Raw genomic sequence first — 13,093 nt, forward strand, 5'->3', positions numbered from 1 at the left:
ACAAGCACATGGTCGCCCTAAGTCCCGGCCCCACGCCCAGCCAAGATGGCGGCCGTGCAGGGAGCATCAGGATCTTTGCTCTGGGACGGGAGCCCCTGTCCTTCTCTAGCTGCACCTGAAGAGGAGGAGGTTTTGAATAAGAAGCCCTTCCTTCAGGCCAAGGAGACAACAGAAGGGCCTTGCGTACCTTCCAGGGCCTGGAAGAAGTTAGGCCCTGGGTGGCCACAGGATGGCTTGTGTGTGCAAGGATGCACAGAACAGGGCTGGCAACTAAGGAGCTCTGTGTGCTTGGCCCTGGGTTAAGGGTGCCCTTGTCGGGTCCCACTGCATCAGCACAATGAGGGTTAGATGGGAACTGCTGTCTCCTGCTGTTACAAAAAGGGAAAACGAGGTTGGGGTGGTTGAGTGACTTGCACATGGGCCCACTGGGCGCTGGCACTGCTGAGCTCTGCCCCCTGAGCGTCCAGCTGCTGGGTGTCAGGGCTTTTTTTCTGTTTTGTCCGTGTTGCTTTTGTTAGTCAGAGTCAGTGTTGAGTTACTTGGTGAGGTCCTGTGCAGGCAGCTCTGCACTGTGTGCGTGTGTGTGTGCGTGTGTGTGTGCACGCGTGCGTGTGTGCTGGGGCAGGGCATCAGACCTGGCTCCTGGGGGTCAGCAACTCTGACTATTTGTCAGGCTCTGACACTCACTGTGTGACCCTGGGAAAGTCACTAACCCTCTCTGAGCCTCAGAGGACAGTACAGCCCCATGGAGGCTGGCAGGAGAAGGACGAGGTGATCTGCCTCCTGTTTCTGGAGGAGCGGTGTGTTAGAGAGCTGAGGATGCAGGCCAGCATTTATGGCTTGCAAACAACTGGAATTAAAGAAGTAATGGAAATTCTTGTTTTTGCCTTTGCTTCTCCAGCCCTCCATCTCTTTGCATTTACGTGGATTTACATAAAACATCAGGAAGGACATGTAGGAAATTAACCACAGTGGTTACCTGGACTGGGGAGCATTTCGGGGTTGGGAGGTAGATGCAGGCAGATGTGGGCTCTGGGGAGGGAGGGTGGTTTCTGGGATGTGTTTATCTTTTAAACTAGCTGGTGCTTGACGCATGCAAATGTATTTCCTGTTTAGAAAATTAAATTAGGAAACATCACGGGGAGACTCTGGCAATAATAGTGCAATTATCTACACATTTACCCTTTGACTCGGCTATCTCACATCTAAGAGTCAGTTCCAAAATTATACGTGAAAATATGAAAGGACGTTTGCACGAAGCGATCCACTGCATAAACATGGTATAACCAATGCGTCATCACCGGGGAGCTGGGTGACAAAACCATGGGAGAGCCACACGGGGGAGCAGTCGCAGATGGAAGAGAAGGTGCCAGGGGTGCCTCTGTCCACGCTATGGAGTGGACTCTCCAGGATGGGAAGTAAATAAACAAGAGAGACGGAGAAAGCATGTCGGGGACGCGGCCATTTATCACGGGAGCAAACACACGTATATGTCCGTGACTGCTTAAGCTAGAGAAATGGAGGGGACCCCTAAACAGACAAGAAAATCTGCGGGGGACGGGCAGGACCAGAACGCAGGCTGATTTTTTCTGGATTTACTTTGGTTTGTAGATTAAACTTTGGAACCATGTACATAAGTTTAGGGCAGAATTAGATGGAAAAAATCAATCCCTAAAAATTGAAACCAAAATGAAAAAAATAAACCTAACAGTGCATTGAGTGGTAGCAAAATTACAGAGGAAGGAACTATTTTGCCACATTTTGTAGCACAGTGACGTGAGGACAGCCCTTAGGGGTCTGCCCCGGCACAGGTGGACTCAGGTAACCTGAAGCCATTTTCAGTAACGGTTGGGCAGACGCTACTGCGCTGGAGTTGTTGTGAGAAAAAGCTGGTGGGTGCTTCTGCGGGTGTTGTGGGAACTTGATTTTTGGTATGGAGAAGAGCGATCTAGACCAAAGAACAATGGGATTATTAAAAAATTGTAGTCTTTGATTGAATTGAAAGTTTTAGTATGTGTTTTATATTTTTTAAAAAAGGATTTCCTAGTGGTCTATGAAGAGCACACAGACATAGCCACCCCCAGAATGAGGAGCACCCTTAGCGTCCAGATTGTGGCAACTAATTCTCATTCCCATCCTCACGGCCAGAAGAGTATACTTTAGAATATTTCATTATGGGCCTCCCTGGTGGTACAAGGGGTTAAGTCTCAGCATTATGACGCTATCCGCAGCCACTGCAGCACGAGTTCAATCCCCAGCCAGGGAGCAAACCACATGGCGCAGCAGACCTCTCCTGTCTCCCCGCTGCTCCCCTCAGCAGTGTATTTCAGTCAGTCCACCTGTTCTGTTCCCCACTCTGTCTCTGGGGAGTCCTCTCACTCACCCCCCCACACCTCTGGCCTACACCCCAGCTCTTATATGCATAACTAAAGTAAATCCTTAAAAAAAAAACATCTCATTACACCAGAGGCAAGGAAGTTCTCAAAGTGCCTGGGACCATGTCCAGAAAGACTCATGGCTTCAGTTGAAGTCACCAAAACAATGGGTCAATTTGGCATCGAGACAAATAATCACAGCAGGGACAGAAACATATCAGATGTGTTAAAAGTCCTTAAGCTGATAAAAATATGACCCCAACAAGATGCCCCCCCCCCAATTCAGACTCAACTGTCACATAGAAGACACACAGGAAACCATTCATTATTCTCAAAATTGGTAATTCAAGGGAGAGAACTGAATGTTTGTCGTGCTTTTCCTACAATGAACTACACCTGCAGGAAACCACGAAGTTGGTAAGGGGGCAAATGCATGTTTTGGAAGCCTTTCAAAATAAATCCAGAATAAATTAATATTTGAGACTCTCCATGGTGCAACTCCTATTGGACTAATGGATCACACAAGGATGAGGATGATCAAAGGCCACCATCCCACAGCAAGCGACAGCCAGACTCGATGTCTTTTGATGGGAATACATGCCACCATCCAGGAATATTTAAATATAAATTACATCAAGCCTGAATCTGATCAAGCCTCTAGTTCTAAGTTCCAATTTACTGCAAATACAGTGTTCAGAGGAATGTGTTAAATGATTAAATGACCCCACAGATCCAATCAGCAAAATCCAGACTGTGGAAAATTCTACAGGACAAATGACTAAGTTTCTATACTAAATAAATTGGAGAGAGAGAGTGAAAAAGAGAGAGACCCCCCCTCTCCAGCAGAGACAAGGGCGTGACCCTCCTTTGGGTCCTGCAATAAACAAGCCACTTAGTAAAAGGAATGATGTGAGGGTGCGCACGGATGGGTGATATTAGAGGAAATGGTGATCGCTTTAGATACAGTAATGATAATGTGGTTATGTGATTACGTTTTAAATAGAGACCTTCCCTAAAATATTTCTCTATAGAGATATTTATGCATGAAATGATACAATGCCTGGAATTTGTTTGGAAATATTCCAGGGGTGAGGCTGAGGGTTGCAGACCAGGCTTGGCTGTGAGTTGGTAATCGCTGGAGCTGCGGTTGGCACCAAACATCTGTAGATGTTTGAAATGTCTCAGGATTAAAAGGTGGGGTAGGGTCAGGGTTAGGAGGTATGCAAAGGTCAAACATTTTTTCTCTCTGTGACACATGAAGGTCAAGGAAGCAAGAAATAAAATCCCTGCTGTATCCATGTGCACTCAGTAAAAATCAAGTTGTAGTTATTTTCTTTACAATTCAACTCAGGATGCATTTTCTTTTTAATGCATGAAAAGGGGCAGGCTCTGGAGAGCGAACCTGAGCTGTGGTTCCTCTGTTTAACACTGAGCCTGTTACTTGCCGCTAGTGCTGCAGTTTCTTCCTCTGCAAAATGGGGAGATGATGACTTTTTAGGGTGCAGCTGGCACGAGAGGAGAGCATGAGTGAGCCCAGCATCCGGCGTGGAAGTGTGAGCTCTCCTTACCCTTCCGCCAGCTCCTGTTCTCAACACCTCTGGGTGGTTCATTCCCGCTGACCTTCATAGGGCGGCTACGGGGTCCCAGGTACCCCAAGACTGGGAGTCAGGAGGCTTCTGCAGGCTCCTCCTGCTCCGGGTCCTTGCCCTAGTTGTTCTGGCCGCTCGGCTGGCCTTCTGGGCCCTCCGTGAACCAGCTGCCTTGGAAGTTTACAACTAGTGGATGAAAACTTGGAATTGGCTACAAGCAGCTCATTGTTCCCAGCTCAGCTCCTGAGCCCCCCAGAGTCCCAATTAGTAGGCTTTTGCAGTCAGCCAGTGCAACCAGCGTTCAGCTACAGCGCCCTGCCCGGGAAGGCCCCCGGCCCCTTCTTCCTGGAAGTCGGGGGGCCCTGCCTGGTGAGTGTCTGGCTCCAACCATCTCTTCTTTATTCACTTGCAACCCCAGCAGCAAACCCCCCTTGTGGTTTAATCTCAGTCACGTCCTATCCAGAGTTGCTGCAAGCAACTCCAACTTGCAGCAATACTGCCCATCCCCCAAGCTGCTCATTCTACAAATAATCCTGGTGGCTACACAATCGCAAACCCAGCACAGAGGGGTACCTTCTGGAACCTTCTGGAAGTGTCGGTGGTCTCAGCAAGGTCAACAGACCTGGGCTCAAAGCCAGAGTCTGCAGTTCTCACCCCTGCACGCTGGCTTCCTGATGCGAGCCCTTCCAACACTCTCCTCCCCTGCCCACATTTGGAGGGGCTGACTGCATGCCCCCAACTGCTGTAAGCATGCTGGGGACCACGCACTCATGAGCTGCTGGCACGGTGCTCCTCACAGGGCGAGGGGGAGGCCCAAGGTGGGAGCCCAGCTCTGGTTCTAGGACAGAACGGCTGAGAAGTCCTGACTTACAGCGGTTACCATGGTAGCAAATTTACTATCACCACCACCATCGTCCCCATCAACACCATGACTACCTTCACTGCTTCACCATCACCACTGTCACCATCACCACTGCTATTACTACCGACACTACTACTGGTCCTGCTGTTGTTGCTGCTACCATCACCATCACGACAATTATTACTATTATTAAGCACGAGGAATGTGTTTGTCGCTGTGCTTGTAAAATACAAATGTCGCCTCATTTACTCTTCACGCAACCCTAAGAAATGAGGAAATGGAGTTAATTTTGGCTGCAGCAGCTGGAGCAGTGCACACAGTAGGTCTCCATAAATATTCATCTCAGGGGAGAAGCTCGGGAGAGCGCAGATCTTGCCCAGCTAGCCAGAGGCAGAGGCAGCATGTTAACCCAGGCCTGAAAGTCCGGTGCCCTTAACCACACACTGCAGGGGGCCAAGGATGGCCCCCCCCGCCCCGGCACCGGTCCCAGCAGGATGCCCTTAGAGCCAGGGCTGGGCAGTAACGGGGCTTCTGGATCTCCCTGAAGGGGCATGGCTGTGCCTGGCGTTACTAAGCTTGAAACAAGCTCCGTCTCACCAAGGACGCTCCGGCACCGGCCCCAGCCTGCACGCGGCGGGAGGCAACCTCACCCTGATCCAACCTCCGAGGGGCTTCAACTGATGATTTCAGAGATAGGCTGGACTCCCTCCAGCGCCCCCCCACCCCGTGTCTTCTCCCTGCCTGGGGACCTCTCCGAGAACCTCCAGGCTTCCGGGGGGCCGTCAGAGGAGCCTCACGTGCCTTGTAGCCTTGGTTGATGCCGTTGATGAACTGGGGGCTGGGGGCGTTCCAGGTGAAGCGGATGGTCGTAGAGTTGGTGGCTTCCGCGTGCACGTTGCCCGGAGGAACAGTGGGGACTGTGGGAGAGCAGAGACGGGTGGGGTGAGGGTGGAGTAGAGGGGTGCAGTCTGTCTGTCTTGCCCAGTTAGGCAGAAGAAACGCAGGGAGTGGGTACACTGACATCCTCCCCAGCTCCCCAGCCCCTTGCCATGTAGAATTGAGACGCCGTCCATGCTAGTTAGTTTGGCTTTTATGAAACTTGCCCAGCCCACCTCTCAGGCGCTGATGCATACGAGGGGTGGACATGGACATGCTCAGGACAGTTTTAGGCTCAATGCCAAAGGCAAGCTCTGTCAAGCCAACCTGATATTTCCAGCAGCAGGTCCCTGTACCCCATGTACCCCATGCCTTTCACCATGCCTAGCCCCTCGGCCCCCACGGGGCAGCTGGGCACGCGTGTGAGCCTGAACCTGGAGACAACAGGTGGCATGGCTGGGGTGGCCAGGATGGGGCAGGCTTGGGCCCACCAGGCTCGGGGTGCCACGCTCCCCACCCACCTCCCTGCAGTGTCCACTCGGTGACTTTGCTGCTGTAGACACCCAGCCCGGCGCTGTTGTAGGCGGCCACCTCGATCTCATAGTTGGTCCAGATGATGAGGTCCTCCAGCAGCAGGTTGTTCACGTCTGCGTCCGTGATGTTCTTGAACTGGTACCCGACGGGCAGCCCAGCCAGGCAGTACCTGGAGGGGGGGGGCAGGATGCAGTAGGTAGTCAGCCTGCTTAGCCTCATAACCACCCACAGAACTTTCTAGAATGCTGCAAACGTCACTGAGGGGAGAGCCGTCTCCAAAGGTTGGGTTCATTTTCTTTCTTCCTCTAGAGGAAGGTCTTCTTTGGACAGTCACTCAGGTGGAGAGAAGAAGCTGAACTATCTGCTCTCTCCTTTCTACCTCCCGCTGGAGAAAGACCACGTGGGAATAAAGAAGCAGGATCTGTCAAAGCAAAATTTGGAGTCTGCGTGCCTCAGTTCAGACCTATCTACCCAAGAATCAGATTAGTGGAAAAGTGCAGATTAGTGGGAAATTATTTGGATGCATGACAAGACCCTGTCCTGGTGGTTCCCAAAGCCTGAGTGTGCAGCTCCAACACCTGGGGGGCTTATGCAAGCACCGACTGCTGGGCCTGCCAGGATCGGACTGAAGAATCTGCGGTTCTATCGAACTCTCAGGTGACACTGCTGGACCCAGGACCACGCTTTGAGAACCACTGCCTTTTAGAACCAACCCTTTGCCTTTTAGAACCAACCCTCCAGCTGGACTGACAGGGGAGCAGCCAAACCAACAGTAACTTCTTCCCAGATTTGGAGCTCCGGGGCCACCAGAGCGTGGCTGTGCAGGGAGTCGGGGAAGTGGCAAGCATTTTGCAGCCAGCCAGACTTTAGAATATTGATGAGTGTCTCCAGTAACTTCAAATAACACTCTCATTTTAATTTACAAAGAGAAAATTATAGTGGCACCTGATAACGCACTTCACAGTTACCAGCACGCCCGGGTGAATGTCAACCTAAAGGTCTACATGACCACCCTTCGTTTTGCTTAATAAGGACCAAAGAAGGACCTTCACGTGCTGACCGGCTCTCTGCCAGGTGTCTTGTCCACTCCTGGTCCGTCCTGAGGGAAGTCTGGCCTGTGACGGAGTGTTCTTGGTTTCCGAGGTTACCTTCCTGCCCCTGCCTCCCGCAGCCCTCTCGCGGGGCAGCCCCGACAGCGGGCAGGCCTGCGGTATGTCCAGCCTCGAGGCGACTGCACGCATGTCCCTCTCTGCCATCCCCATGGGTTCTCAAGGCTCACTGCTGGAAGTTCTGCTATTATAGCCGTCCAGTCCAAGTCCTTCCTGCCATGGTGCAGGCATCTCTTGTCGCCCCTCCCTCTCAGATGGCCGTGAATGTGCTTGCTTTCCACCTACTGCCAGCCACCCCCTCCCTTTCTGCTCAGGTCTGGGCTGTCCCCCTGTCCCTGGCGGATACCTACCTGATGATATAGCCCCTGAGGAGGCCATTCTGGTGGCTCTCAGGAGGCGGCTGCCACTGGATCATGATGGACTGGTTGGTCCGGCCACTGGCAATGACATTCTGTGGAGGGGCGGTGGGGGGCTCCTCGGGGAGGGAGACCCTGGAGAGGAAAGAGCAAGTGGTAGAATCTAATGGGATAGGAGGAGGCTGAAACTTGCCCTGCTCTGCACAATTGCTGTGTGTTTTGGGGCAACTCACTTAACCACTCTGAGCTTGTTGCTTTACCTGTAAAATATAATAAAGCTCCCCTTGCCTGCTTTATAAGATGGTTGAGGCTCAAATGAACAATGTCTACACCAGCTCTTTAAAAACACTGTCAAGTACCAGATATCTGCATTGTCTGCTCCAGCGAGGGACACGTGCCTCAGTTTCCCATTTGTCAAAGATGCTGCTGTCAGGGCTGCTTCAGTCCAAGTATCTTCGAAGCAGGAGTATCAAACACTCAGCTGGTCTACTTTAACTAGGCTTCCTTCAGGGACCAACTGAGCCCCCGGCTGGGTGGGGTAAAGGTGGTGTGTGGGTGGGGGAGCAGGTGCACCTGCCCAGCCCCCTCAAGTCGAGTGCTCTGGCATTCCTTTCTCTGGCATCACAAGGAGGGAAGTGTCTGCCTCAGTGTATTTTTCACATAACTGACATGCATCCATTAAAAACAAAAGTTAATTATTTTTGATGGATGTCTTTCCCTTCTGGTTTGCTTGTGTGTTTTTCTTTCTGATGGATAGCTTTCCAGGGTATGCAGAACATTCCGGGTCTTTGTCAAACCCACAGTAACTGTGGTTTACTGCGGCTTGGGTCATTATTCTGAGACTCATTAGCAAGGTAAGCCAGCATTCTCCAGTGAAGCCCAAAGGCTGGGGCTTCGGCAGCTTGCTCCCCCACACTTGGTGGCTGTCTGTGACTGGGGTTTTATAGCTTCAGAAGGGCTGGGGTCCTGTCCATTTTCACCACCTTCTCTAGTGATCCAAATGGCCTGGACATAGTAATGCTCAATAAATAGCAAGGGAAGAAGTTCTCCTATAACCGCTCTCCATGCCGGGTTGTCACCTACCACTTATCTCCCTGTTAGAGTCATTGACTCTGTAACACCCACTGGCGATAGCTAGGGAGACCCAAGTTTACTGGATGTGTGGCCAAACCACCATGATCTATGGAAGCTGGGGTCTGGGCACATACCTAAGAGTGATTTTTAAATGAGCATTTTGGGGTCCCTAGTGAAATATTAGTTGGTTATATGAGTGAGGTTTTATTTATGGGTTCTCTGTTCTGTTCCCTTGGTCAGTACATCTATTCTTATGCCAGTACCATACTGTTTTGATTACTATAGCCTCATAATATAGTTTGAAATCAGAAAGTGTGACACCTCTGGCTTTGTTCTTCTTTCAAGAGATTTCTTTGGCTTATTTGGGGTTTTTGCAGCCTCATACACATTTTTAAGATTGTTTTCCAACTTCCGTGAAAAATGCCTTTGAATTCTGATGGGTATTGCAGTGACCCATCACTGCAATATAAATATTTCTCACATTAGAGATAGCTTTGGGCCTTAGGGACAGTTTAACACTTTCATTCTTCTTAGTGGGAAAGATATAGTTTCTTCAATAAAGGTGTTGGAAAAATTGGATAACCACATGCAGAAGAATGAAACTGGACCCTTATCCCACAGCACTTACAAAAATGAACTTGAAATGGATTAAGGACTTAAACAGATGACCTTCTCTCCTGAAAGAAAACGCAGGGAGAAGGTCCCTTGATATTGGTGTTTGCAGCAGTTTCCTCGATGTGACACCCAAAGCACAAGCAACAAATTAAAAACAAGTGGGACAACATCAAACTAAACAGCTTTTCTACAACAAAAGAAACAGCAAAGTGAAAAGGTAGCCTAGGGAATGTGAGAAATGTCGGCAGATCCTATATCTGATAAGAGGTTAACAATCCCAAAATATAAAGAACACATACAACTCAGTAGCAAAAAACAAAAATCCCACAAACAACCCAGTTAAAAAATAGGCAGAAGCACCCAATAGACATTGCACCAAAGAAGAGACAGAAATGGCCATTGCACACATGAGAAGTCACCAGGGAAAGGCCAATAGAAATCATGATGAACTGTCACCTCATACTGGTGAGAAAGGGCCATCATCAAAAAGACAAGAGCTAATGAGTGTTGGCAAGGATGTGGAGAAAAGGTCACCCTCCCATGCTCTTGTTGGGAATGTAAGTGGTGTAGCCACTATGAAAAACAGGATGGAGGTTCTTCAAGAAATTAAAAATAGAGCAACTGTATGCTCCAGCCATGCCTCTCGTGGGTATATACCCCAAGGAAATGAAATGCTTTGAAACCTTTCAAAGGATGTTGAAAGGTCTGAGCAACCCCTTGTTGACTGCAGCATTATTCACTTTAGCCAAGTTATGGGATGATGGATGAATAGTTCAAAACGACAGGTACACACACACACACACACACACACACATGCTGTGCTATATAATTGTATATGAATATAATGCATACGTGTAAATATACACACACATGTAATGGAGTATTATGCAGCCCCAAAAAAGGAAATCCTGCCCTTCACAACACTGGGCCTCATGGCAGTGCAAGTCAGAGAGAGAAAGACAAACACTGTGATTTCCCTTCTATGTGAGTCTGAAAAAGCTGAATTCAAGAAACAGAATGGAGTTGACGGGGCAGGTTCCCAAGAGCCAAGGATGGAGGAAATGAGACGTTAGTGGCCAGCAGGCACACATGCCCAGTCAAAAGACTACCAAATTCCGGGGGTTTCACGTGTGGCTTGTCCTGCTGTATTAAGTCCCTGGAAGCTGCAGAGCCAGCCTTAGATGTTCTCACCAGCGAAAAGAAATGACTGTGTGACGTGATGGAGCTGTCCGCTAACTGTGGGAGTGATCGTTTTGCATTGAGAGTGTAGCAAATCAACACCTCGCACACCTCAGACTCACACATTCTCAAAAAAGCTGGGAAAAGACATAAACATAAAAAAGAGCAAGGAGTGCACGCCGAAGCGTGGGACTGTGCTGATGTGACCGCACACTGTCTTCCCTCCCAGACGTGCGGGGTGGAGGCGGCTGCGACTTGCCTAAGTGGGTGTTACTGTGTGGCGTGTGAAATGGATGACCTGCTGTTTTTATTCAGTTGCCATCGTTTTAAGCAAGCGTGTTGGAAGCCGCATTGGGCTGGCGTCACGAGTCACTGTCTATGGAGACCCCAGGTCTCGCTCTCTCTGGACCCTCAAGCCCATTTCCGGAGGGTGGCAGCCCGTGGGGACCAGAGCAGAGGAGGTGAGCATTTGAATTTGCACAGTTCTGCCCCAGGAACAGCTGCGTGTATTCTGTGCCCGGCCCTGCCCCAGCCCTTGGCGTGTCGCCCCTTACACAGACGTGGACACTGTAGCCTGGGGACTCGGGGGCAAGCCAGTTGGGATCTGCTGGGTGGTCACCTTGATCTGGGCAGCCGCAGCCCCTCTCGGCCCCTCCCCAGTGGAGTCGCCGAGCCCTCTGGAGGCAGCGTGTTCCCCTCACCTCTCTGTGTCCTTGCTGAACTGGCCCTTCCCCACGTCGTTCACGGCACAAAGGCGGAACTGGTAGGAGCGTGCCGGAACCAAGCCCTTGACCATCACCGAGGTCGCCTCAGGGTCCACGCTGGCCAGAAGCACCGTCCAGGGGGCATCTACAGGCATGGAGGGTGGAGGAGAGGTGGGCATCTTTGAGGGTCTCAGGCTCCTTCACCCCCTTCCCAGCGGGAGTCCGACCTCCCCACTGGGTCCAGGAGAGGCCCACCAGGTCATATCTCTAGTGGCCCTTAGTCCGTGTGGCCCAGGGGGTTGGAGGGTGCTGGGGAGGAGCAAGGGTTCCTGAGAACCGAGGTGCATTTGTCTTTCTTCCCCCCACAAACCGACGGGCTCTGGGCGAACCATATTTAAAACACCATTCAAGTTCTGCCTGCTAATTTTGGAGTCACAGCTTGGGGCCGGGGAGGATAGAGACGAGAAGAAAGCAACTGTGGCAGCCGTGGCAGCTGCTGGGGTGGCAGCCTGGGCTCACACCTCCCTTGAGCTGTCTCGACGCACAGCCACAGGTGCCCAGGTGCACACGCCTCGTGCGTGGCATAGACAGGGCAGCGCAAGGCTTCGGAGGGAAGGGCTTGCTCCCAGGCCCAGAGGGGGAGCCGGGAGCCCCCAGGGCTGACCCCCGGTCCCCATCCCCACCAAGCGCGGGAGGGTGGTGGCCGCCCTTACTGTTCTCTGACATCTCCAGGACGTAGCGCAGCAGGGGACTGTTGCCGTCAAAGGGCTTGGCCCAGGTCAGGTTGATGGCCCGTCGCTCCGAGGGGCTGAGGGTCGCCACGGGGTGCTCGGGGGCATGCGGCAGTTGTCTGCAGGAGAGAGGGGCCTCCCATGAGGTCTGGAGTCTTGTGACACGGGGACCCCCAGGATGCAGATTGAGTTTCCACCTGGGGTTTGGCCAGAAACTTGGCCTCGGTGCCATCTACCTGGAGTGTCTTCTCACAGGCTCTGCAGCCCACCTGTCCAAAGCTATACCCAGACTCTTGTCAGGGGGCCCACCTGAGCGGGAGTGGGGAGACCTGGGAAGAAGACTGGGTGCCCCTGAGAACAGGCCGTCAGGCCCAGGTCGCTGAGGACCTGCCAGAACAAGACCAAACCCACTGAGGCCCGCACCACCTTTGCCCAGGCCTGGGCAGTCTCCCTCACCTGACACGCAGGTGGGCACTGCGCGAGTCATTGCCTCCGGCCGAGAGCACACGGCAGGTGTATGTGCCAATGTCCCCCGACCACGTCTGGGAGATGTGCAGGGAGCCGTTCTTGTCCAGGCGGATGCGGGGGTTGCTCTCCACGCCCAGGGTGATGCCATCCTTTTCCCAGACATACCTATGAGGCAAGGGAACCAATAGATGAGAAGGGAAGTGGGGAGCACTGGGGTGCACTCAGCCTAGAGTGGGTCTGGAGGAGGCCGCTCCAGACATGGGCAGGGGACAGTCCCCAGGCCATGGAGCTCCCTCTGGGGCTGGCCTTGGGTGGAAGCCTCCGTAGCCCGCAGGCCGTCCCCTGTGGGTTGGGTGCTCTGCCCAGGAGCGCTGACTCCTGAAGTTCTAACTGGCCATTCACACCTTCTGCTGGGTCCAGGTCAAACCTTGTTGTTTTGGGCCAGAAGCCAGTGCCAAGACACCAGCACGCAAGAGCGGGGAGAGTAAGAGATTAAAGCTGGAGGAGACTAAAGTTCCTGCACAGGCTACATTTTGGAATTAGTTTTATGAGGGGAATCACTGGATCGATGCATCGCTGTGACAAATTGACTTTAGTGTCCAAAAATCATTTTGGCTTCGG

The 13,093-nt window shown here is 51.9% G+C and overlaps 1 protein-coding gene across 1 annotated transcript in view; it reads right to left on the minus strand.

The window, feature by feature from the left end:
* SDK2 (sidekick cell adhesion molecule 2) overlaps positions 1 to 13,093 on the minus strand; it is a gene marked incomplete at both ends in the record, with an annotated part of 223,168 nt that overhangs the window by 56,495 nt on the left and 153,580 nt on the right. Inside the window, 6 exons of the mRNA XM_084238690.1 lie at positions 5,628 to 5,743; positions 6,224 to 6,405; positions 7,696 to 7,836; positions 11,271 to 11,418; positions 11,987 to 12,123; positions 12,461 to 12,637. Of these exons, the coding sequence (XP_084094816.1) occupies positions 5,628 to 5,743; positions 6,224 to 6,405; positions 7,696 to 7,836; positions 11,271 to 11,418; positions 11,987 to 12,123; positions 12,461 to 12,637 (901 nt within the window). The remainder of the gene's footprint in view (positions 1 to 5,627; positions 5,744 to 6,223; positions 6,406 to 7,695; positions 7,837 to 11,270; positions 11,419 to 11,986; positions 12,124 to 12,460; positions 12,638 to 13,093) is intronic.

Source organism: Talpa europaea (genome assembly GCF_964194135.1).
Source record: "Talpa europaea genome assembly, chromosome: 7".
Lineage (NCBI taxonomy): Eukaryota > Metazoa > Chordata > Mammalia > Eulipotyphla > Talpidae > Talpa > Talpa europaea.